This window comes from Hemiscyllium ocellatum, chromosome 4, assembly GCF_020745735.1.
Source record: "Hemiscyllium ocellatum isolate sHemOce1 chromosome 4, sHemOce1.pat.X.cur, whole genome shotgun sequence".
NCBI classification, from domain to species: domain Eukaryota; kingdom Metazoa; phylum Chordata; class Chondrichthyes; order Orectolobiformes; family Hemiscylliidae; genus Hemiscyllium; species Hemiscyllium ocellatum.
Window position 1 is genome coordinate 105,372,712 of NC_083404.1, and position 27,876 is coordinate 105,400,587.

The 27,876-nt window shown below is 41.0% G+C and overlaps 1 protein-coding gene across 1 annotated transcript; it reads right to left on the reverse strand.

The window, feature by feature from the left end:
* On the reverse strand, nucleotides 1-27,654 carry klhl18 (kelch-like family member 18). The gene is made up of 10 exons (XM_060823722.1): nucleotides 27,523-27,654; nucleotides 27,268-27,398; nucleotides 25,329-25,469; nucleotides 22,705-22,903; nucleotides 19,235-19,395; nucleotides 17,746-17,882; nucleotides 15,577-15,799; nucleotides 13,053-13,157; nucleotides 10,542-10,653; nucleotides 1-6,031 (listed from the first exon to the last, which is right to left on the reverse strand). The coding sequence occupies exons 1-10, from the start codon at nucleotides 27,637-27,639 to the stop codon at nucleotides 5,645-5,647; spliced, it is 1,713 nt and encodes a 570-aa protein (XP_060679705.1). The 5' UTR covers nucleotides 27,640-27,654; the 3' UTR covers nucleotides 1-5,644.
* Between the last annotated feature and the right edge of the window lie 222 nt (nucleotides 27,655-27,876).

Consider the following 27,876-nt stretch of genomic DNA (forward strand, 5'->3'; position numbering starts at 1 on the left):
CCTTATGGTGTTATTAAAGTGCCATAATCAACATGATTTAAGAGGGATTCAATTAACTTTTTATGACAAATGCCAAAGATAATAACTTTAATTTTTAAAATGTTATAATTGTACAAATAGTGTAGAACTACTTCATTAAATAACATTTATCACTGCTTCAATTTAGACTACCAGTGATATGTTTTTGGTCACTGTTCAAATGGAGACCATCTAGACCAACGCTAGTGGTTCACATTTTACACAACATATATGTTGATCCTGTCTTTGGCTTCAATGTTGTCATCCCTGGTAAATAACTAAAATAAATATGATAGAAAACTGATAGAGGCCGACTGTACAAGTCACCAGTTAGTTAATGTGTGTAGATCTATTGGTGAATTATAAGAACAAATCACAAGCAGCATGTCTCCGAGAGTTCTGCAGAGAGGAGGAAGAGCATCTTGGATCCAAAACTAGCTCAGTGGCAAGAAGCAAACGGTAACTCTGATTGGAAGCATTATGTACTGAGGGATGCAGTAAATATTGGGACAACTTCCAATAAAGATCAATAGAATCCTTACAGTATGAAAGCAGGCCATTTGGCCCATTGATTCCTCACTCCCCTGTAACCCTGCATTCCCCACAGCTAATCCAAAGCCCACACCCCTTTGGACTGTGGGAGGAAATCCACACAGACACAGCAAACATGCAAACTCCCACACAGGCAGTTGCCCAAGGCTGGAATTGAACCAGAATCCTTGGCGCTGTGAGGCAACAGTGCTGACCACTGAGCCACCATGCTGCCCCAAACCAAAGCTTTTGAGAAATGACCTGCAAACACAACTACATCATAGGCAGTAGTGGGATTTGAACCCATGCTTCTAATTGTGATCAGAACTTGAATCCAGTGCCTTAGACCGCTCAGCCAAGTCACCATGACACCCCACCCACACACAAATAATACGGAAAGATCAAACTACTGGAAACCATGGCAAACAAGAATAAATATAATAAACTGTAATTATAAGTGTGTGAAACACCAAGGATTTCCACATCCGTGTTGAATGAAACTGATCTTTGTAACTTTGGACAAGGATGTATTCTTAATCAGTAACATTTTTTGGAAAAAAAAAACAAAACTGGAGGGCTGTTTCCAGTGAGACACTGCAAAACCGTCATAAATTCCTTACTTTCAGACAATGATTTAAAACTCATTACTGAGCACAATTTTAAAATTTGCATATGATAATCATAAAATAAATACATAATAAACTGGTAGGATACTAATAAACAGGAAGAGATATTAGAGTGTGCAGCTACAGATTCCTGAAGGTAGCAGGCTGCAATAAGTAGATAAATTAAAGCAAGCACACATTTTCCTTGAATAGTTAGCCACAGAATTGTATAAAGCATTACTTAAGTCACAGCAAGTATACTGTATACAGTTGGTCACTGCAATACTGGAAGGGCTGTTTCCAGGACAGAAGAGTGCTGCCAGGAATGGAGAATTTTAACTAGAAGGAAAGATTCTGGAGTTTGGAAGTCTGAAAATAAAACATGTTTTTTGAACAGAGGAATTAGAGGAGATACAACTGTGGCAAGAGAGGCCTAGAAATTGTGGATAGTATTTTCATTAACAAATAATCAGGGATACAAAGAAGGATTAGAGGAGCACTGAGCACTTTTTTCACCCAAACAGTGGTGGAAATTTGGAACTCACTGCTTGAAAGGACAGTAGAGCAGATACCCTCTTCACCTTTAAAAGAAAACTATTGGGTATACCCTTGATATATTATTTGCAGACAACACAGACATTGGCCAAATGGGCTCCTTCTTAGTGTAATTTTTTAAAATGAAATTCATGGCATTGCACATGCGTGATGCAATCTGTGTGCAGAAATTGATATACAGCTGCCTATCAGGCAGTAATATCGGACAGATCTTGTAGCCTTGCAGCTACATTGCAGAGTCAGCAACTAAAGTTGCAACATGACCCACCTAATCAGCAAATGGCATAAAAGGCAAAGTCGTTAACATGACAACATCAACAGAGTACTTTGTGTTTTTGAAGCTCAAACACAACCTTCAAAGTAAGTTACTCCAAAGGTTGTGAGTTGGAGTAGAGTGTCATAAAACAACCACAGAAAATGAGGAACTTTGTTCTGCTATTTTTGATACCAAAGGTATACATGATCACTGTAAGAGGCAAGCAGTCACAAAATACCTGCAGAGTCTACATGTAAGTTGTATACAACAGGAGAATATTTAACTTTTAACTTAATCAAAAGGAAAGCCCAATTAACTGGTTGACTTCACAGTCTTGGTAACTTCCACGTATTGATAAATGAAATGCAAACTCTGAATGGGTTCTGTAGGAATGTACATAATTTAATACAACTTTACATTAAAAACATTCAAGTGTTCCAAAGTAACCTGGTAATAAAATATTGTGTACACTTCAGAGACAGCACATACAATATGTACCACTGATACACAAAGGTTTGACCTATCACTTACTGTAACAGATGGATGGATAGATAGAAGTAGATTTTCATGATTACCTGTTTTCTGATAGTGATCTACACAAGGGGGTGAATGGCCAACTCATGTGTCTTATTCTTACCAAGTTAGGAATCTAGGTTTCACATTTGATATTGTAAAAAGGATAAATATCTAGGGACCCAATTCTCCTCCTTTCCTTCCCCTATTAGAATAATGATTCTTCTGTGGAGAGAGAGTCAGGCCAACAGTTTCAAGTTAATGACATAGACCTAGCCAGCATAAATCATCTCATAGGGCAATAACCATTGCCTATAAGTTGCATTTATGTAGTACCATGAATAGAAACAATGTCCAAAGCTGTAAAGCTCAAATTCAAAATTCAGGACATTTGAGGAGGGCAGGACAAATTTAAAAGGACTTGGTGCACTGATTCTTCACCAATCCCAATGGAGTCAAACAGAAATCAATCTCATAACTGGGGCTTAGTGGAAATTACTTTGGGACACTGCCTCTTTACTTATATTAAGAGACAAAGTACTCAAGAAACTGGCTCCCAGGGTTTAAACATATATAGATTCCCCAAGTCTGTGATAAGCATATGTTTTAGCTGATTAAACAAGTGCAGCTGGGATTCTCAGACAGATTTGGAGACAACATTCTGGCTTCACATCAGAAATCAATTTGTGCAGAAAATGAGCACCATTCAATGAGTGGATTTGATATACGATCTCTTGGCTTGGTAATTGGTTCCAGGAATAATTCAGCAGACAGCAAATGCTTTACTTCCCCAATTATTCCACATTGCTGTGACTTTGGTAGAAGTTTTATCCCACCTTGTTTTTTGGGACAGTGAAACTGCATCAGGTTTTTTAAATGACCAGTAAAGTGAATGTGCCATTGAAGTCATGTTGACTAAATAAATAATATTTCTAATTTTTGTTTTATTTGGGAATTAAGTTTATAAATTGGAGAAAAAAAAAATCTGGGTCTAGTAAAAGAGCAGGGCAGTGGGTCAAGAGCAGAAAAATCCATACTGGGGCAAATGGCATGCTTCACTGGTGCAAGATTTTGAAAAAAGTGATATTATTCAACAATGCAGTATTTGGCTGTAGTTTATTTAAATATGGCTCAGCTAACTCATTCAAGCATCATAACCTGGAACACATGACCCATGTAGTGTAAATTAATTATATTTCTAGGCCTCCCTAATGAGTCATTAAAACACAAGCACTCAGGTTTCTCAGTCGTGCCAGCAGTAGGAGCCTGCAGTTACCTCAGTACCATTTTAATAGGAAGATGGCTATCCATTGATTCCTGCTGTAATATGTCAAGGAACAGGAGAACAGAATATGCTTCCACATCAAATAATCAGGTGAGATATAATTCCTACATACATGATTAATGGTTACTTGTTGGTAACAGTAGATTACAGTTTCTAATTAGAGAACTGTACTACACAGAGAACCAACTGTAAAGCAAGGAAAATAGCACACAAAAGCAATTTCAACACAACTTCATTTGCATCTCTCAGTCTGTGATGCTACGTAAAACATGTGCACCTTCTGGTTCATTTCTCTGGGTATCCATTATATTCTATGGACTGTATAAAGCGAATCCTCTTGCCTTACATTCCAGTCAACGAATTCATGTCAGGTGTCTGCTATGCTACACTGGAATCTAATCATATGTATTCAATCTGTAACACACCCCAAATCATCTTTTCGATTCTAGCTTGTAATTCCATCTTGGATCTTTATTATTCTACTTATATAAAAAAATCCATGCTGAGATTCCATTCTCCAACTGACTCCTAGGTGTCGTTTATTCTATATGCAAACTGTGCAAACCCCAACACTGCTCCCAGCTAAATGTCTACCCAGTAAATGATATTTATAGTTTATTAACATACAGTAGCTACCAACATAATAGAGAATAAAATGTCATTTTAAATCACATTTAATATTGTGCAATACTTTCCTTCTGTCACACTCCCAAAGGCAAACCCACACCAATCAACATTTCACTGTTCAGATCAATGCTGTCTTCAATTGCTTGGAAGAACAAAATTGTACAGTTTGGTGTTCTCCATGGTGCAGCAGGCAGACTTTACACATTCCCCCAGTTGTGGCATAACCACTAATTGCATTCTGTAATTCTCTCCCAGATATCCATTACTCTTGATAAACAAAGTACTGATAAGTAAAGACCCACATCACCATCAGGTAGTCTTCCTACCTTTGATTGCCGTAAACTTTTTTAAAAAATCACGATATTGTAATTATGTCTATAAGCTCCTTAGGACAAACAGCACTTGGAAGGAGAGAATGTAGAATAAAGAGCAGGACCAGGAGAAAAATGACCAGAAAGAGTGGTTTTACCTGGGTTGGAAACAGCAGCAAACTGCACTATCATAGTATACAAAGAACGATTATACCGTCCTGGAAATGTAGAACAATTAGAACTTTTCATATTCATACACTCACTCAACTATCCCAAGACAAAGTACTATTCAACACATTACGTAGACCAATAAGATGATAAATACACACATTGACTGAGCAGCCTTGCAGGAATGGTAGACAGGCCACCGAGTAGGCCATGAAATGAGTGCTCAACCTGGTCTTTACAGCCAGGTGAGGGGTTGTTAATTCCAAGAACACTCCTATTGCAGACATCTAGTTCCAGCAGCAAGTACTCAAGAACAAGGTGCATAGGACAGATGCAAAACAATGTACAACAGGATGTCAGCATCTCAGCTTTCTATTTTCACACATTAAAGTCTACATCCCAATGGTGAAAGGGAAGTCCCTAACTCATGGCAACACTCAGTCAGACACTAGCTTTTACTGATATGCCGATGTGAATTTGGGTAATTATGGGAACAAACTATTAAAAACACCTGGTTATTTATGAAAGTCTAATATATAAAGTACTTATAATTTTAATTAAAGGGCTGCCTTTAAAAATACCACAGATTCTACTGATAGCAACAGAGTACTGATAAGTTACCAGTCTCTACTGGAAAAACGTAATTGTCACTGCGTCATCTTTGGCCACGGACAATGATCAACAAACACTGAAACCTGGGCTCCCATAAATATACCATTGTTTCCATATCTCTACTCAATGCTAGACTTCCCCGACGAGGGGAACGATGACTATCTTACACACTGAGGAGGGGAATGCACCCTACACCAACCCCACCTTCATGACACACCATGGGGGCCATAAAAGTCCAGCGGTTTGTATCAACGTCATACATCTCCATTGAGTTCAAGTTGTACTGTCCATCATAGCCACCGATGGCATACAGGCGGCCACAGCTTGACACGAGAGACACCCGGCTGCGACGAGTGTTCATAGGAACAAGTGGATACCACTGGTCCGAAGACGAATTGTAAACTTCCACAATACTCAAGAAACCTGAGCCATCGTAACCACCGCAGACGTACATCTGGCTGCCTAGTGATGCAGCCCCATGCCGACAGCGTTTATTCAGCATACTCGGCACAGGGTACCAGGTAGTGGTGTGATGATTATAACATTCAACCTGTTTCCAAAAAAAAGAAGTGAATTTAAGAACAAAATTAAAACAAGTGCATGTCATTTGGTCCATCCTACTGTGCTCATCCAGATTAAACTTGAACTCAACTCATTACCCAGATCATCGGTAAATGGTTTAATTCTTTGCCTGCACAAAGAGTCCCTGGTGTGGAGAATCTCACGTTCGTCAAACTATGATTTTTACATTCATTTCTGGTGTATCCAACTGATAAGACAAACAATCATTGCTTATTCCTAGTTTCCCACAAAAAGGTAGTAGTTGTGGGTTTTGTTTTAAAAATGAGTCAAGGATTTTACACCAGTAGCTATGAAAGAACAGTGATACGTGTTCAAATCAGCTGGTGTGCACCTTGGAACTGACACTACTTTCATGCATCAGCTTATCCTGATCTTTATAGTTTTTGAAGATTGAGAGTTTACGAGTTAAAACCAGAAAATCTTCAGTGACTTGCTGCATTGTACGCTCCACTCCACCCTTACCAACAGGCCAGGGATCAAGCTTGGTTTGAAGAGGAGTGCAGGAGGGCATCCCAGGAGTGGCATTAGTCCTATCTAAAACTGAGACATCAATCTGGTGAAGCTACAAAACAGGACTTCGTAATCTTATACATCTTGAGGCCCCTCCCTGCCTTCTCTACTCTAAAAGGAAACAATCCAAGCTTATACAACTTGCCAAGTTAGCTTATCAGTTACCCACACTGGACCTTGTCAAAGGCTTTACTGAAATCTACATCAACTGCACTACCCTCATCTGCATACTTCAAAAATTCAATCATATTTGTTAGGCGTGACCTCTCCTCAGGATATCACTCACTGATCTATAACTCACTGGTTTATCACCAAAACCCTAATTGTTGCTTTAGCTGTTGTCCAGTCTAAGACCAGAAGAAATAGTAACAGCAGTAGGCCATTCGGCCCTTAAGTCTGCTCCATCATTCAATAGGATCATGGCTGATCTGACATCCTTCACATCCACTTTAGTGTGCTTTTCCCATAACACTCTACTCACCTACTGATCAACAATCTATCTCAGTCTTAAAACACCAGGACTCTGCCCCCATAGCTCTGAAACAAGGAGTGCCAAAGACACTCAAACTTCTGAGAGGAGAAATTCTTCCTGAACTCTGTCTTAAATTGGTGCCCCTTGATCTGTGACTGTGCCCTCTGGTCATAGACGCTTGCATGTGTGGAAACATCCTGTCAGCATTTACCCCTTAAGAATCCTACATGTTTCAATGAGATCACCTCTCATTCTTCTAAATTGCAGTGAGTACACTCCAAATCTGTTTAGCATTTGTTCATCCCTTCACAACCTTCCCTGAACTGCCTCCAACGATATGATATCTGTCCTTAAATAAGGGACCCAAAACTGCTCATAGTAGTCTAGACGTGGTCTCACCAGCACTTACACAGTTGCAGTAAGACACCCCTTACTCTTACTTCAACTCCATTGAAATAAGGGCCAATATTCCATTAGTCTTCCAGATTACCCGCTGCTCCTGCGTGCTAGCTTTCTGTATTTCACGCAAATACACCCCCAAGTCTCTTTATGTTGCAGCTTTCTGCAGCTTTTCTCCATTTAAATAATAATCTGTTCTTTTGTTTCCCTATCAAAATAAATAAGTTTACATTTGCCAACATTATACTCCATTTACCAACTTTTTGCCAGCTTCTTAATCTTCCTCTATCTCTCTGACGAACTGTCTTTCCATCTGTTTTGATGTCATTTGCAAATGTAGCTATAGCACATTTGTTTCCTTCCTCCAAGTTATTAATATATTTTGTAAACAGTTGTGGTTCCAGCACTGACCCCTGTGAAACCCTACTAATCACAGGTTGCCAACCTAAAAAGAGAGAACTCCTTAACCCCACTGATTGTTTCCTGCCAATGAGCCAATTCTCTATCCATGCCAATATACTACCTTCCATACACTTTACCTATGATTGAATCAATCCTTTGGCAACTCCCGTGGCCATAAAGGAATTAAAGACTGAGTCATAACCCCTGTAATTTTCATCCTCATCTCCTGCAGCAGTCTGGGATGCAACTCATCAAGACCCAAGGACTTTTCCACTTTTCAAATTCACCAAACTTCTGATACCTCTTCACTTCCTATTTCAAGATGGACTTGAACCACAGTCCCCATCCTCAAATTCTGTATCTACATCTTCCTTCTCCAAAGACAGAAGTGAAATACTCATTTAACATCCTACCAATGTTCTCTGGCTCCAAGTACAGATTGAATCCTTGGCCCCTAACAATCCTGATTCTCTCTGGTTATTCTCTTCCCCTTAGAATATCTTGGATTTCTCCCTAATCTTGCCTGTCAGTGTTTTGTCATGACTCCTCTTTGCATTTCTAATTGCTTTCTTTAATTCTCCTCTGCACTTTCTATATTGTCCTAGGGCTACTTTTAATTAGCTCCCTTTGTAAGTGTTAAAAACCTCTTTCCTTCTCACCAAGTCTGAATATACCTGGGCAGCCAGAGACCTCTGGGTTTGTTGCTCCTACATTTCACCCTAAAGGGAGCATACTTGACTTTCAATCTCACCAAACCCATCCTGAATACCCCTCACTACACCTGGCAACATGCTGTATGAGTCTACGAATCCATAACTCTAAGTGTTCGACTGTAGATTTATACAGAAGTAACCATTCTCATTCTACTTTGGCCAGATCGTAACTACTTACATACCAAGGAGCATGTGCAATTAAGTGATAGTCAGGGCTAAGTGATTCCACAACTGACAAATCACATCTAAATTCTGTAGTTTTGTCAAATCCAGGAAAGAATAGCGGTGGACAATTAACAACTCACTGGAACAGAAAGTTCCACAAATATCCCCATCTTCAATGATGGAAGAGTCCAGCACATCAGTACAAAAGATAAAAGGTGAAACATTCACAACAATCGTCAGCCAGAAGTGCCGAGTGGATGATCCATCTTGGCTCCTGCAGAGGTCACTGTGATCATAGATAAGTGTCTTCAGTTAGATTCACTCCAGGAGGTATCATGAAATGGTTGGAGACACTGGATATGACAAAGGCTATGGACTCTGACAACATTCCAACAGAAGTCTTGACCTCATGATTTTGCCACGCCCCAAACTAAGTAATTCCAGCACAGCATCTATCCAACAATACGGAAAATTGTTTTGGTATGCCCTGTACACAAAATACAGGACAAATCTTAGCCAATTACTATCCCACTAGTCTACTCTCAATTATCAGTAAAGTGATGGAAGCTGTCATCAATAGTGGTATCAAGCAGCACTTGCTAAGCAATAAACCGCTCTTTGGATGCCCAGTTTCGATTCCACCTGGGCCACTCAGCTTCTGATCTCAAAATAGCCTTGGCTCAAAAATGTACAAAAGAGCTAAATTCTAGAGGTGAAGAGAAAGTGACAGCTAATGACATCAAGCTGGCATTTGACAAAGTGCAGCAAAGAAGCCTTAAAAAAGCCAGAGACAATGAGAAACAGAGGTCAACTTTCTGCTGGTTAAAGTCATACAAGGCAGAAAAAAGATTGAGGTTGTAGAAGGTCCGTCATCTCAGCTTCAGGACATCTCTGCAGGAGTTTCTCAGAGGAGTATCCTAGGCCCAACCATGACTTTGTTAATGACTCTCTCTCCATCAGAAAGTTAGAAGTTGGGATTGTTTGCTGATGATTGCATAATTTTCAACACCATTCGTAACTCCTCAGATACTGAAATAGCCCACGTCCAAATCCAGCAAGACCTGGACAATTTCCAAATTTGGGCTGAGAAGTGACATTTAACATCTGTGACACAAAAACCTGGCTATGACCCTCTCCAACAAAGGAGAATCTTATCATTGCCCTTGACATTCAATAGCATTACTATTACTGAGTCTACCACTATCCTGGGGGTTACCATTTACTAAAAACTGAACTTGGACTAGCCATGCAAATACGGTGGCTAAAAGAACAGGTCAGAGGCTTGGAGGCCAGCAGTCACCTCTCGACTCCACACATCCTATCGCTGATCCAGAAGGTCCAATCAGGAGTGTGATGAATACTCCTCATTTACTTGAGGTGGTGAAGTTCCAATAACACCAGAGCTCATCACCATCCAGGACAGATCATCATTTGGTTGGCAACACATCATCAAGGTTAGTCCTTTCATTTCAGCTCTAGAATTCAGCTCTTTTGTACATTTTTGAACCAAGACTGAAATTCAGGCAGGTGAGTGGCACAGGTGAAATCCAAACAGTGTCAACAAACAGGTTATTGCCAAGTATGCACTGCTTAGTCTGCCCATATTCAAATGAGTGGATTTTAAAAACATGATAGCAAAAGTGAGCATCATGAAAGAGAGGTGAGGAAATTATTTAATATGCCATAATTGTGCTCTAGCTGCTTGCTGTCTTCTTATGAAATGCTATCTCATGGGGTTAGAACTGCGTTGTTCATGCACAACTCTGTTGCCTTTATTCCAAGCATGAATTTGTTTTCAAATGAACCCCAGAACGTACCGTATTAAATATTTGCAGCCCATCATGCCCTCCAGAGACATAGATCCTCCCTTCAAACACAGTGACCCCTGCAGCACTGCGGCAGGCACTCATTGGAGTCACAGACACCCATCTGTTGGGAATCAAGGTAGAGAAATGGGTTAGCAAAATCATTTCCCTGAACTTCTCATTGTTGGTGTTACTTTTAAATCAGTTAAGTTAATTGAATTATTTAATCTTCTTCAGCTTACCAAACTTACAGTATTTTTAAAACTGATGTCTTGGTTAAAGTTTTAGTTGCCCTCAATATTTAGCAATCTTTTGTTAAATAATTCAGACGAATGCTTTGGGATTTTGCAAATTAAATGTACACTCCTGTTGATATCATTTTAGTGAATCTCTTCTGACAAGAGCTGTGCTCAGTTTGCATCATTCTTATCTTGAGTCAGAAGGCAGGACACTTGAGGTTTGGACACAAAATCTAGGCTAACACACACAGTGCAGTATTGAGAAAGTGCTTACACTGTCATGTGTACTGTCTTTCAGTTGTGACGTTTAGCTAAGATTTGCATTCTCTCTCAGCTAAGTACAAAGACACCCCCACAGCATCATACAAAGAGAAGGGAACTTCTCCTTCATGGTCTAGCCAATATTTAAGCCGGAAACAAGATTTTATATTCATTATCTTATGGCTTGTAGGACTCTCACACAATTTGACCACCTCATTTCATTCTATTTCAATAGTGACTACATTTTAAAAATAATTCTTGATTGTGAAGTATCACATTTTGGGAGATCATGAAATATGTTAAAGTAACTCATTTCTGCAGGCTTTCCATGGTCTTACTTTAAGAGTAAGTTAATGAGATCCAAATAATAATTTGTGTTTCCTCTTTCCTCCTATATTCAATGTACTCTTTATAAAATATATGATGTCAGGTTTATTAAAGTCCCTTCACTTTTAAAAGATTTGTGTCCCTGAGCATCCAATTCCTCAGTTTTCCCATTTAGTGCACATTTTGCCTTCTTCCTTCTAATATTAATCACCTCAATTTTCCTACATTGACCAGTCAAATAAAAATTCTACTACCGTCTATTCCATTCTTAAAAAGGTTCCCATTTGATACGGAGATAAGGAGGAACTGTTTTTTTCTTACCTTGAGAGGGTCTCTTCCCCAGAGAACAGTAAAGGTAGAATCTTTGAATATTTTTAAGGCAGTAGAGAATAGATTATTCACCGACAAGGATTGACTAAGGTGGTGGATATTTATTGGAGGTAGATGGGAATGTGGAATTCAGGCCACAATTAGGTCAGCCATGATCCCATTGAATGGCAGGCTAAAAAGGGGCCAAATGACCTACGTAAGCTCCTAATTCAAACACTTATATGCTTGTTTGTATGTTCATATTTTTTGAAGAATTATAAAAGTTTCCAATGCAGGTTTTTGGGGAGCCAGTGGGGAGGTGATCACAACTGTAATTCTTTTTAAAAAACTTCCTTTGTATAGTTTTCCAAGAGCATAGCATTTCCCAAACTGTTTTCAATGAAGGGAATATTTTTGAAAGGCATTTGCTGTGCAATAACATTGAAAATTAACAGCACAGGGAACCATTCTGCCCAATATGTTTGAGCTATGAGAAGGTGATCTGATCTAATTTCATTTCTTGCTCTTGATCAGTTTTGTACCAGCATTAGAGTTCTTCAAGTCGATGTACAAGCAACTTTTAAATACATTGAGCTTTTCTGCTTCAACGCCATTAAATTTATCATATACTACTTGCTTTTTAAAAAATCCACATCATCTGTCTTTAATTAACTTATTGCATTCTGGATTAGCATTTATTTATTCCATTGCAAATTAATGATTTCCAGACATTTACAACGACAGGTTGACCAGAATGCAGAACCTTTTTGTATTAGGGTGGCACGGTGGCTCAGTGGTTAGCATTGCTGCCTCAGTACCAGGGTCCCAGGTTCGATTCCAGCCTAGGGTGACTGTCTGTGTGGAGTTTACACATTCTCCCCATGTCTGTGTGGATTACCTCCGGGTGCTATGGTTTCCTCCCACAGTCCAAAGATGATCAGGTCATGTGAATTGATTATGCTAAAATGCCCACAGTGTTAGGTGCATTAGTCAGAGGGAAATGGGTCTGGATGGGTTTCTCTTCGGAGGGTCAGTGTGGACTGATTGGGCTGAAGGGCCTGTTTCCACACTGTAGGGAATCTGATCTACATGGACGCGTTACAATAGTGGACTCTGCAGTCCACTGGTATATCAAAATGAAATGTTAGACCCTCTACTATTTCTTGTAGATTCTCTTAGTGTTCTGATGCAGCCTTTTCCATTATGGAGGTCCAGCATTCTCATCATTCCATCCTTAACTATTGATTCATTAATCCACACTTCTAATTCTTTCCTACCATCATATTCTTCCATAAAAAAATTAGGCAAAGTGCTCATGCATCGCCAACGTTTCATCATAATTGACATATGGTTATAAAAATAATAAGATAGTATTAACAATGCTTACTTGTCAGCTTCTGGACTGTAACATTCCACAGAGTTGAGGGAGGAGATTCCATCATATCCACCACAAACATAGATGTGTCCATCCATGACAGCTGTTCCCATTGCACTGAAACAAATAGAGACAATTTGAGTTGCTGGTTGTAGAACTCCCTCCAATAAACAGTGTCCATGTACATCCACGCAGAGTACTCTACCTCAAATTTAGCTATTTGTTAAATTGTACCAAGGTCAGGACTCCAGTGTTTTATAGGGAGTCCATCCCACCTGCTGGATCACTGATTCAAGAATTTCTTGACATCAATCCTAAATTTATTCTTCACTGGTTTGAAGCTGTACTATTTTGCTTGTCACAGTTAAATTAAGGTTCCAGATTTACCTTTCCGTTTTCATTTTCTATCTTCTATTCCTTTATAAGATCACCCATCAGCCACCTTCATTCAAGCTTAAAATCCCAAGTCTCTATAATCCTTTCTCACAATTCACTAAATTGATTTCTGTAAATAGCCATGCATGCATAACATTTTTACATTTCTATATGGACATCTTACAACAGTGAACTATGCAGGTGTTGAAGAGATATTCTGGGACAGGAGAGAGAGACAGGCAGACACTCACCGATCAGGGGATAGAGAGCAGCAGAAGGATATTTAGATTTCAACGGGCATTAAATCAGGTCATTCTTTGATTTAAAAATTGAACTGGTTATTGGTGAGAATACTTAGGGAGGTAAATTGCAATGAAAGTGCAAGGGTATTCATATTAAGCAATATAGAGCTGGTAAATGAGGGGGTCAAACTTAGCCCAGTACAGTATAAAGTGGAGAATGTGATGTTTGTCAGCAAGAATCAATAAAGAGACTTCAGTTTAACTGGGGAGATGTTGCAGGCGTCTGGAGGTACAGAAGGAGCTTGGTGTTCTGGCATATGAGTCACATTGGGTTAGTCTACAAGAGCAGCAAGCATTGAGAAGGCAAAGGGTTTTTTTCTCATTTATTCACAGAATGTGAGCATCACTGTCTGGGCAAGTATTGATTCTCCATTCCTATCAGCCGTGAGGAGATGGTAGTGAGCTGCTGTATTGAACCACTGCACTCCATAAAACCAATTTCTTTGGAGAACGGAATGTAGCAGAAATTAAACTGCAGCTTTCTCTGGTTCTGGTCCCAGTTCAACATTTGCTTTATACTCCGTTAAAGACTAGAATTTAATTGTTCTTAATAAGTTTATATACATTATGTTATATAATGTGGAGTGAGTTACAGAATGTAAACTAAGCGAGGGTTTCAGGGCTTTTATGTTAACATAACACATACTGAAATCTAATGGAGGCATTTGGTGTGGTTTATATACAGACTAATAGGTACCAGGCAGTGAGTTACAGACAGAAGTATAGCCCAGGACTTCAGTGCAGTTTTATATATCAAATAACTGATACCAGAAAGTAAGTTACAGACTGGAATCTAATAGAGGAAATCAGGGGTGGTTAATGTAGAGAATAACAAATACTGGGATAAGTTACACATAGGAATCTATTCGAGGGACAGATGGGCCAATGGGTTGAAGAGTGGCAGACTGTTTAATTTAGATAAATATGATGAGTTGTATTTTGGTAAAGACTTATGTTTAATGGTAGTTGTCAAAAAAAAAGAAACCTGGGGGTGCACATGTACAGTTCCTCGAAAGTAGAGTCACAGGTAGACGGGTAGAGAAGGGGGTTTTTGGCATGCTTGCCTTCATTAGACATTGCATTGAGTATAGGAGCTGGAATGGCATGTTGCTACTGTACAGGACATTTATTAGGTCACTTTTAGAAAATGGCATTCAATTTTAGGCTGCCTGGTATCAGGAAGATGTTGAACATGAAAGTGTTCAGAAAAGATATCGAAGAATGCAGCCAGAATTGGAGGGCTTGAGCTATGGATAGCGTGAGCAGCCAAGGTCTTTTTCCCAAGGGAGAGGCATCCAAAACTCGAAGGCATAGGTTTAAGGTGGGAGGGAAAGATATAAAAGAGACTTTAGGGGCACCTTTTTCACACAGAGGGTGGTGTGTGTATGGAACAACGTGACAAAGAGTGGTGGAGGTTGGTAAAATTACAATATTTAGAAGGGTACATGAACAGGAAGAGTTGAGGGATATGGAACAAATGCTGTCAAATGGGGCTAGATTAATTTTGGATATCTCGTCAGCTTGGATGAATTAGACTGAAGGGTCAGTTGCCATGCTGTATGACTCTATTAATGGGCATTTTTTTCCATGGCAAGTCTTCTACCAGAGTCCAAATGCCAACCAAGCAGCACCAGTTTTGCCCTGGAATTGGTATTCTTGCAAATTATCCTGATGAGTGCAAAATGAAAAGCTTTGACAAAACGTGTATATATCCAGCCATGTTCAAGTTGTGTATTACCAAATTTGTTAAGCATTGGGTAGCAGATGGGGAGACACAGATGGTCGAGTGAGGAGATAGAATACAATGTGAAAGAAAGGGGATGGTGAATGCAGGTTTGGCATTGCCCAAACAGTCCTACCTGCGCTTACTGTTCATGCTGGCCACTTTGGTCCACTTGTCTGTCTCTGGGTTATAAACTTCCACTGTGTTTAACCTCGATTGCCCATCGAACCCGCCTATTGCATACAACAGCCCATTGACCATGGCCACACCCACACGACTCCGAGAGGTCGTCATCTCCTGACACCGCTCCCATCGATTGGCAATGGGATCAAACACCTCTGCCACATTCAGAGAGTCACCTATAAAGGCAAACATGGCAGGAAGGGCAGTTAGAATGGGAGACATTTGTAGTACAGACCAGTAACAGCTTTCTAAATGTTAGAGAATGAATCACTGTCTTAACTATCCATCAATGTCTTAACTATTCAGTAACAGCTCTACAGAATTTATAACGTATAGTAAACATCCGGTCACAAGCATGAATGGGGTCAGGGATAAGAATATTAAGTAATATATCCACTGCAAAAGGAAATTACTGTTTAGGTTTGTTCTAAGTTGACAGCTTTCCTTTTATAGATAAGGTAACTGTGAAGGTGGAAGAGTTTTGTGGACTGCACTGAATCCAGTGACAATAGATTGAGTTGCGAAATGCAGGACCAGGCCTGACCCCCTCAAAACATTTCAAGAAAGTAGCCCAGACCGTAACTTTGCTAGTTGTTTAAAGCAGGTGTAATACAGCTATCCCAGGAGTGATGCAGCTGGTCAAATAACTTCGTTTTAAACAAAACAGAATTCATTTACAAGATTATCGAGTGAAACACAAACAAAAGAGAACAGAACAACAACCTATCCGAAAACCAAACAGATTATACCAACCTAATGGTGCTGTTCCAAATACTTGCAACAAATCCCACAAACACCTCTTCACACAAAAGATAAAAATCAAATACAGGGTCTTACAGGAGAGGAGTCAAAGAGAGATCCATATAGACCTGCTTCTTTGGATCCAGCAGCTTTTACGACTACAGCTAAAAACCAAACCAAACCAGAGAAAAACTGAGCTGGGAGAACTGGCCACTCCTCTTTCATTACTAAAAAATACTTTTTTAAAAAAAGCTTGAAACTTTATGCCTGAGGCAGTATCTGTTAGCTATAATCAAACTGGCCATAAGATTCATCAACTTAAGACTTTTTGAAGTCCGTGTCTTTGATGACCTCTCTGAAAAGACACATGAACAATACAACCTTGTTAAAGGAGCAGCATTGTCACAAGTGACCCACTAACGCCAATCAGCCTTTGGTTAAATCGTCTAATTTTTTTGTTGTTTTAAAAAAATCTTTCCTAATTCACTCTTTCCCTTGGAGGGAAAGGGGCAGAGCCCTTGGTCAGATTCTGGAGTATGAGCAGTGCCTCTACTATTATCATTTTCATTCTTCATTAAAGAGTCTCTTCAGTAGATATCTCAGGGTAATGCATTGTAAAGCACATCACAGCCTTGCCACATCTGTCTCTCACTTAGACGCCCTTGCTAGAAAACACATACAGGAGCAGCGAGTGATTTTCCTAACCACACATCCAGGGCACTGAAGAAAATTGGTTCCTTGACTGGAATCAGTGACAGCTAAAGCTTGGATTGACACTGAGCCTACTGGTTACATAAAGCAATATCCCAACCCAGGGAATAGAGGTGCATGGGAGTGCAAGGCTAATACTTCTGGAACAAATAAGAAGCAACAAATATCTGAGACCAACAATTCGAATCTGGATCGCAATTTTCTCTTCAAAGTTTCACTGCTTCTTTCCTTTCATACTTTTCACCCACCTAACCCCTAATGTAATGCTAATGGTATACACACATCATGAGATTATTCTTCATATGCTATTGGTTTTGAACAACAGAGGTGTACATGTTCAAGTTTTGTCGAGCAATGAAATCAATCAATCAGGTGAACCACACAATTTGTTGGGAAGCTGAAGTGAAGGAGAGGGATTGGCAAAGTTTCTTCAAGAGCCATTTGGTGAAGGTTGCCTCCAATGGATAATGCATTGAAAGAAAGGCTTATTTTCAGCAGGAGGTTCATTTGCAATTCAATGCAGGCCTTTTTCACTTGATGGAAATTGCTTTTTGAATGCGATAATCCTCTCCTATTTTCAGACAAGTAAAAAAACATTAAAACGTGGTCATAAAATTTCCCTTAAAGGTGCTGGCCTAATCCAGATCATTTGAACAGCGAGTTAACACACCGGCAGAATTGAGGCCTCCCACTGCATAGATCAAGCCAGCAATGGAGGTGCAGCATCGTGGCCGGGTCTTGAAGGACGGTAGATGAGGACGGCGCTCGGGCATGAGGTGATAGTCCTTTGCCTCATCAACAAGGTCCCTGAAAAACAAAATGTGAGCCCTGAAGCACACACAAAGCAACTCTCCTGCTTCCAGAATCTTCTTTCATCTTGATTAACTCAAACTCATGACAGAGACACACCAAAGTGGTCATGCCAGATCATAAAGAACAACAAGTGCTACCATCTAATGACCATTGCCAGGAAGGACAGAATCACAGATGAGACCGATGTGGGCCTTAACAACCCCGGGCAAAGCACTTTCCAGAAGATATGAATGGATGATAGTCTGGAGCAGGAACTCTGCCTGTTCCTCCATTACTTCTTTTCCTTGCCCATGAAGGTCAACTTACACAGCATCAATAAATAAGCAAAAGTTGGCTCTTCCTCATTCACTATTCAAATTCACTGTATCAAACAGTCCCCACTCACCAAATAAACAAGATCATAAAAGAAAGATAAACTTGCAATTACACAGAACCTTTCAAGAGACTGTTGAAATGGTAGCGCATCCAGATCAGAACATTGTTTGCTCAAATCAATTAAGTCCTTGAGCTTCACTGCAGCTCAAAGTACTGGATTTTAAAATGTAGTAGTGGTAGTACAGTGGTAAGGAGCTGACCTCTGGGCCAGAAGGTCCAAATTCATGTCCCACCTGTCCGAGACCTGAACAGACAATTGACTAAAAGCATTACAGAATCATTCACAATTCAGGATTTCCCAAATATAGATGGCAAATTATGCAACCTTAAAGGGTAAAACGTGTCAGCCAATGTGGGCATAGCAAGTGTCCACACATGATGAAATAACAACCAAATAATCTAGAGATCTAGGCATTAATATCTGCTTTTAAAAAAGAAGGGAAAAAGACCTCTAACTTGGTTTAATATTTCATCTGGAAGACAGTAACTCAGCCAGTGAAGCTCTCCACTGTTGTTCTACTAAGACATCAGTCGGAATTTTATGCTCAGGTTTTTACCTTTTTAACTCAAGACTAAGTGCTATTATTGGAGGTTGCCTGCACAAGAACCAGTGAAAATGGAGGAGATGTAGGCTGCGACTTAGCTTAAGAACCCCATACTGACATGGCCATCAGGGCTGCCTCACACTTGGGAGCTACCTGCTTTCTTCCACCACATCTTGTCCAGGGATGCTTTCCCTTCACCAGCATTTTCATACTCTCGTCCACTGCTCTTCTGCTGTAACTATCCACGCTTCCTCACAGATAAAAAAAGACAAAAAAATGCTAGAAATACTCAGCAGGTCAGGCAGCACCTGTTGGCAGAAACTAAGTCAGTTTTAACGTGATGACAAGAGTTGCCCAGTCAAGCTGAAACTGGTTTCCTGTTGAGGAATATTGTGGGGGAATTACCATGATGTCCCACCGTCTTACCTGCACTTGTGGCAGCAGCGAACTAAATCATCCTGCTGAACCCTGTCCGTTAGGAATTGTGGTCGACAGAGAGGCAGGCGCACTCTGGTTAGCAGCTGAGGCAAATATTCCTCACGGCTCTCCCGATCAAATCGTACCCAAGCAAGGGCCGCCTCAAATACCTGGCAAAGGGAACAAACATAGGAATTAGGAGAAGGAATCGTCTTGCTGTTCCACAAGCTTGCTCCATAACCTAAGTGAGATTAGGTTGTTCCGATTACTCCACATCTCCATCTACCCAGTTGTTTATCAGGAATCTAATTACCTCTGCCTTAACAACATTCAATGACACTGTTTTCACCACCTTTTGAGAAAGAGTTCCAAATACACTCAGCCATCTGCAAAAATAAATTTTTCCTATCTGTCTTACATAAGTGACACCTTATTTTAAATAGTTACTCCTAGTTCTAGAATTGCCCAAATGGATAAACATCATTTCTATGCCAACTCAGTTAAGACTCCCCCAGGATCTTATGTTTTTCAATCAATCTGCCTCTTACTCTTCACGGCTGCAGTAGATGCAAACCTAGCCAGTCCAGCCTTTCCTCATAAGACGATACATCATCCCATATTATTAGTCTGGTAAATCTTCCCTGAAATGTTTGCAATGCATTTACAACCCTTCTTAAAGAGACCAAAACTGTACTCAGTACACTAGATGAGGTCATAAATATCCTATGTAAGTGAAGCATAACCTTTCTACTTTTGTATTTAATTCTCCTCATTATGAATGGTTACATTCTATTTTGTTTAATCATTTAGTGTACCTGCAACTAACCATGGAGATTCACACAAAAGGACACTCATCCCTCTGCATCTCAGATTTTTTCAATTTCTCACCACTTAGGTAACAGACATTTTTTATTCTTTCTGCCAAAAAGACAATTACATACCTTCCCACATTTATCATATTTATTTATCTATCTATCATATTTATCATATCTTTGCTCACTCACAATATTTTATAGTCTCTTACGTCCTCTTCACAACTTATTTTCCTAGCTATTTTTGTGTCATCAGCAAATTTGGTAATCATACGTGCATTAGGTCATTTATATAAATTATCATGAGTTGAGGTCCCAGCACCAATCCCTGTAAGACACCAGTTGTTACGTCTTGTTAACCTGAAAAAAAAAATCCATTTATGCCTACTCTTGGCTTCCTTTTAACCAGCTGCAAATGTGTTGCTGGTCAAAGCACAGCAGGTTAGGCAGCATCTCAGGAATAGAGAATTCGACGTTTCGAGCATAAGCCCTTCATCAGGAATAAGAGAGAGAGAGCCAAGCCGGCTGAGATAAAAGGTAGGGAGGAGGGACTAGGGGGAGGGGCGATGGAGGTGGGATAGGTGGAAGGAGGTCAAGGTGAGGGTGATAGGCCGGAGTGGGGTGGGGGCGGAGAGGTCAGGAAGAGGATTGCAGGTTAGGAGGGCGGTGCTGAGTTGAGGGAACCGACTGAGACAAGGTGGGGGGAGGGGAAATGAGGAAGCTGGAGAAATCTGAATTCATACCTTGTGGTTGGAGGGTTCCCAGGCGGAAGATGAGGCGCTCCTCCTCCAGCCGTCGTGTAGTTGTGTTCTGCCGGTGGAGGAGTCCAAGGACCTGCATGTCCTCGGTGGAGTGGGAGGGGGAGTTAAAGTGTTGAGCCACGGGGTGATTGGGTTGGTTGGTTCGGGCGGCCCAGAGGTGTTCTCTGAAGCGTTCCGCAAGTAAGCGGCCTGTCTCACCAATATAGAGGAGGCCACATCGGGTGCAGCGGATGCAATAGATGATGTGTGTGGAGGTACAGGTGAACTTGTGGCAGATATGGAAGGATCCCTTGGGGCCTTGGAGGGAAGTGAGTGTGGAGGTGTGGGCGCAAGTTTTACATTTCCTGCGGTTGCAGGGGAAGGTGCCGGGGGTGGAGGTTGGGTTGGTGGGGGGTGTGGATCTGACAAGGGAGTCACGAAGGGAGTGGTCCTTGCGGAACGCTGATAGGGGAGGGGAGGGAAATATATCCTTGGTGGTGGGGTCCGTTTGGAGGTGGCGGAAATGGCGGCGGATAATACGTTGTATGCGCAGGTTGGTGGGGTGGTAGGTGAGAACCAGTGGGGTTCTGTCTTGGTGGCGGTTGGAGGAGCGGGGCTCAAGGGCGGAGGAGCGGGAAGTGGAGGAGATGCGGTGGAGGGCATCGTCGATCACGTCTGGGGGGAATCTGCGGTCCTTGAAGAAGGAGGCCATCTGGGTTGTGCGGTGTTGGAATTGGTCCTCCTGGGAGCAGATGCGGCGGAGACGAAGGAATTGGGAATATGGGATGGCGTTTTTACAGGGGGCAGGGTGGGAGGAGGTGTAGTCCAGGTAGCTGTGGGAGTCAGTCGGTTTATAATAGATGTCTGTGTTGAGTCGGTCGCCCGAGATAGAAATGGAAAGGTCTAGGAAGGGGAGGGAGGAGTCTGAGACAGTCCAGGTGAATTTCAGGTCGGGATGGAAGGTGTTAGTAAAGTTGATGAACTGTTCAACCTCCTCGTGGGAGCACGAGGCAGCGCCGATACAGTCATCGATGTAGCGGAGGAAAAGGTGGGGGGTGGTGCCAGAACTGCTCAACCAATCTTATATCAGGCCAATATGTTATCCCTTACACCATAAACATTAATGTGGCACTGCACCAAATGCCTTCTAGAAATGTAAGTGTATTACATTAACAGTTACTTTTGTACACATCACATGCTCCTTCATCAAAAAACTTCAGATTGGCTAAACGTGATTTCCCTTCCATAAAACAATTCTGACTCTGCCCAATTTTGTTGAATTTTTCCAAATATCCCGTTCTAACTTCTTTATTAATGGTGTCAAAATCTGTCATAATGAAGATAATTAAGCCAACTGTCCTGTAGTGTTTTGCTTCCTTCCCTTTCTTTTAAAAAACTTACATTTTCTATCTTCCAATTTAATGGACCTTTCCTAAATCAAGGTAGTTTCCAAAATTTAAAATTACAACAGAACTTGTTTAAATCCCATCCCATCCCATCCATACTATGGTTCTGTTTCCGATAGTATTTCATTCCTTTCGTCCATCCTATCATTTCTACATCATTCCCTCCTCTTCCTACGCTATTTCTGTTCCATTCCTCCTACATATTTTAATTTATTTTGTTATCAGAAAGGATTTGCAATTGTTCTTTTTAAGTGTGCTTGAAAACAAAGTAACATTATCAAAGTTTCATAAGACCACACAATAGTCTCAGGTTATGATGTTGTTGATGGTCAATGATATGATCAACAGTAACTGAAAATGTTGTTGTTTTCTGGAAGAGATTGGGAATAATCCAGATCATGTTTCTTACTTAGATTTTAAATCAACAACGGTCTCTAATACAATCAATGTAAACAACCTCCCTCTAGTCTCACTACCAATTCTCCCAACTCAAACAAACACTCACAGTAAACCCATCATACCTGTTCTTCAGACTTCACATTGAGCTCATCCCGAGCAACAAGCTCATACACCTCCTCAAAGGGCAATGCAAGGAACTCCTCAGACATGGATACCTCCACAAAGTGTTGATGGATGAAACTGTTGGATGCATCATAAAGGACTGTACACATCATTGTCTCTGCAAACTGACGCACTCCAAGGCAGTTTTTAGGATGCAGTCTATAAAAAAATGAGAAGGGTAACAGAACAGAAGTAACAAAGAAGATTGATGAGGGCAGAGCAGTAGATGTGATCTATATGGACTTCAGTAAGGCGTTCGACAAGGTTCCCCATGGGAGACTGATAAGCAAGGTTAGATCTCATGGAATACAGGGAGAACTAGCCATTTGGATACAGAACTGGCTCGAAAGTAGAAGACAGAGGGTGGTGTGGAGGGTTGTTTTTCAGACTGGAGGCCTGTGACCAGTGGTGTGCCACAAGGATCGATACTGAGTCCACTACTTTTTGTCATTTACATAAATGATTTGGAGCATCCTTGCATGCTGTCTGACCTGCCGAGCTTTTCCAGTAACACATTTTTCAGCTCTGATCTCCAGCATCTGCAGTCCTCACTTTCTCCTCATAAATGATTTGGATGCGAACGTAAGAGGTACAGTTGGTAAGTTTGCAGATGATACCAAAATTGGAGGTGTAGTGGACAGCGAAGAGGGTTACTTCAGATTACAACAGGATCTGGACCAGATGGGCCAATGGGTTGAGAAGTGGCAGATGGAGTTTAATTCAGATAAATGTGAGGTGCTGCATTAGGGAAAGCAAATCTGATCCGGACTTATACACTTAATGGTAAGGTCCTAGCGAGTGTTGCTGAACAAAGAGACTTTGGAGTGCAGGTTCATAGCTCCTTGAAAGTAGAGTCGCAGGTCGATAGGATAGTGAAGGCGGCGTTTGGTATACTTTCCTTTATTGGTCAGAATATAGAGTACAGGAGTTGGGAGGTCATGTTGCGGCTGTACATGCCCTTGATTAGGCCACGGTTGGAATATTGTGAGCAATTCTCGTCTCCTTCCTATCCGAAAGATGTTGTGAAACTTGAAAGGGTTCAGAAAAGATTTACAAGGATGTTGCCAGAGTTGGAGGATCTGAGCTACAGGGAGAGGCTGAACTAACTGGGGCTGTTTTCCCTGGAGCGTCGGAGGCTGAGGGGTGACCTTATAGAGGCTTACAAAATTATGAGGGGCATGGATAGGATAAATAGACAAAGTCTTTTCCCTGGGGGTTGGGGAGTCCAAAACTAGAGGGCATAGGTTTAGGGTGAGAGGGGAAAGACATAAAAGAGACCTAAGGGACAACTTTTTCGTGCAGAGGGTGGTACGTGCATGGAATGAGCTGCCAGAGGATGTGGTGGAGGCTAGTACAATTGCAACATTTAAGAGACATTTGGTGGGTATATGAATAGGAAGGGTTTGGAGGGATATGGGCCGGGTGCTGGCAGGTGGGACGAGATTGGGTTGGGATATCTGGCCAGCATGGATGGGTTGGACCGAAGGGTTTGTTTCCATGTTGTACATCTCTATGACTCTATGGCTTGTTAGTGGAAACTTTTTAAAAACTAGAATTGATCACTATGACTAATTCTTCTATATTTGATGTTATTAGGAAACAGATTTTGTTATTATCCATGAATATAGGAGTTAGTTACAAGCCAAACCTAACTGAGAAGATTGCTATATCAGGTTGGTGTAACAATGTGAAATCAAAACACAAAACGCTGGCAAAACTCAGCATATTTGGAGAGAAACAGTTATCATTTTGAGTCCGTTATGACTCTATTAATAGTTGTATGACAAATTTAAATGGTGTCAATATTTACAGTCTTTTAAAAAGGTACAGGTTCCAAATTTTTGCCACCATTGAAACTAGTAATTCTTCTCAATTCCCCTCATTTTTAAAAGATATTCCCTAGCAGAGGAAACATTTGCTCTCTTCTTATTGCACAGAGACTAAATGTGGCACTGTGATGGCCAGCTGTCTGAGCTCATTGAAAGCTGACTCTGGGACTGATACTAAAAACCTCCTGATCGATACAGTTAACCATCAGAGAGCCAAGTACTTTCTTCAGTCTTATCACCACAATCACCTTAATACCCTACTACAGTGTACAGTCTGACCAGTGCAATCTTCCACCCCAGATTAGTTTTCAAATCATGGTTTCTTCCCCTGAAAGCACAGACTTCAGCTAGGGTTCAGTTCTGGATTTAAACACCCTGAAATATTTTTCCCCAATGGTCTGCATTAGTTAGTCTCTCAACACAGTTCAATTTCCATTCATTCAATTATCAGAAAGTCATTAAGTCTCTAGTGCATCACAGCTAAGTTGAATCCTATCCTCTTAACATCTGATGAGATAAATACTTCAGCAGGAAACAACAGAACAATCAGAAAGCAGAACTTTAGCTTGTCTCTTTCTCCTCCTGTGACCAAGGAATAAAACATCAATTAAAGTGGTCAAATTTCACTTCAGGCTGGGATCAGTTCTGTCAAGACTGGACCTCCCTGGCCAGTGGGCACTGTATTGACATACTGAGGTCTGGAAGCAACACTTCTGAATAATGATTGCATTTTTCTCCCCACTCCCAACACTCACCGCTCTCTCAGGAAGGTGCAGCATACATCCTTTACATTCTGAAGCTGCAAGAAACTGGCACCAATTAGCAACGACTGCACGTTCTGCTGGTCTATTGCCAGCCGGCCATTATAGGCGAAGTTAATGAGCGCTTCCAAAGCACTGTGAGAATACAAGACAGGCTCATTTCAGAATTTATCATCTTTACATTTCTCAAAGCTGCACAAAAAATGACAAAAATCCCATCAATATTTTGTTGTAAGCATGCTCTCATTCACCTCATGGTTGGAATACTGCACTACCTTCGCTACAGTCATTTAATTCAGGTTCATTGGTAAGACATTGGTCATCTTGCTTATTCCCTAGAAGCACTGGCTTATATTAACGTTTAACTTCAGAACTTGGGAACATAGGAGCAAGTGTAGACGATTCAGCCTGTCAAGCCTGTTCCACCGTTCAAGAGACTATTAATATCTTGAAGACTTCAAATCAAATCATTGCTTATCCTTCCAAATTCTAAAGAAAATGAATTTGTATAATCTCACCTCAACTCCTGAAGTCCAGGTATCATTCTTGTAAACCCACGTTGTACTCCTCCCAAGACCAATACATCTTTCCTAAGATGTGGTGCCCTGATCTCCTCACAATACTATAAGTGAGGTCTAACCAAGGTTTTATATAATTGCAACATAACTTTTGAATCCTTGTTAACCAGAGCTGTTAACCATCCTACAGCAACTTGTCCATGATTAGTAAAATGAGGTCACCATTGTACATTGAGATGCATTTGCCCTAATGTGATTCATCAACGTTCATAGAAAGTTCATTGGATTAAACCAAGTCAAATGTTGTAGCAGACATTGACCTGATCCTATATTAAATATTTCAGCTGTTTGAAACTAACTGGAAAGTCTTTTTATTGATTTTTTCCTTTAATTTATTATGTGGGTATTGATGACCATTTATTGACCATCCTTAATTGCCCTGCAATGGGTTGTAGCGAACTGCTAAGTCACTGTCATCTGTTCACATTGAAACTGTAGTTGTTAACAAACAGCTAATAACTTTAAAGTGAGATTAGTTTCACTGTTACCATGTCTTGGTTCTATTGGTATGTCTCTGGATTCTAACATCCAACTATATTCCTGATGAAGGGCTTTTGCCCGAAGCATCGATTTCCCCGCTCCTCGGATGCTGCCTGAACTGCTGTGTTTTTCCAGCACCACTCTAAACTAGAATCTGGTTTCCAGCATCTGCAGTCCTTGTTTTTACCTATATACATACACAATGACCTTTTAAAAATTAGCAGGTTAAAAGTAACTACAGAATATAACAGGTGTTCAGAACACCTGTTAAAGTGGATCCATTGATAGGCAAAAGTGAGGATTGCAGATGGTGGAGATTAGAGTCAAGGAGGTCAGGCAGCATCCAAGGAGCAGGAAAATCGACATTTCAGGCAAAAGCCTTCTGATGTCTATGCTGATCATAACATTTTTCAAAAGATAGATGATTGACTGTGATTACTACAAATGGTGTAAATATTGGAGAATGGCAATACCTTGCTCTTCTCCTCAATGTTGAGGTGAGATGGTAGGGAAAAATCATGAAAAAAAGTTCCAAACCTTTCCAAAAACAATACAGAACGTATCACGTATTAAAATACTTCATTGAATTCAAGGATAAAGAAAACCATAAGAGCCATATACCAGTGCATCCCACAAATATTATGAAGGTAGTTTCATTTGTTTTGGTGCATGAGGAGCAACATTCGAACAAAACACTGTTTAAACAGTGGCACAGGATACATAAAATCCACCATAGTTTCAGGCAACGTCTTTGTAGATGGAGCAACCTCCACCCCCAGCACGCATTGACGCTGCACAGAACAAGAAGCGATAAAATAAATGAGAATAGCTCAGCATCTGTAAATGACAGAGAGTACGATGTGAGCTCGTCCTACCTGGGGTCCATTCCCTGCATGACAATCTCATCCTGCTTGCATTCGATCATGTCGTTTGTAAACATGGCGTGGAAGTACGGAATAGATGCAGCCAGCACAATGCGATGTGCAGTGTACTTGTGGTCACCAACCTGCAGAAAGGCCAGACTTATTTAAAGACCCACGAGTCAATAAGGAGCCCCCAGACACGACACGAAACTAAACTCGACAGTACGGGGTTAGTGAGGGGGGGGGTGTGGGGCTGCCGGGCCTTACCCGCAGGGTCACGTCGCAGAGCTTGCCCTGCCGCCGGATCTCCTCCATCAGGCCGTAGCCACGAACCGGCAGGTCACTGACACTGAAAAGCAGCAAATCCTCCTCCGGGTCCGCCATCTTACTCAGGGGCTAACACCTTACTTCCGGCTCCGGGTCACGGCCTTTTCATCCGCCTTTCACTTTTCACTTCCGGGTCCTGTCCTTGACGCTCACCTCCGCGAGGGAGCGTCGGAAAATTCCGGGCCCGGTGAAAAAGCGCGAAGTGGAGCTGGGTTCAGGTGGATCCAGGGAGTTTGGAGCTCTGTGTCCTTACTCCCTTCACTGTGTTGTTACTAAACTGCTGATCACCTACCT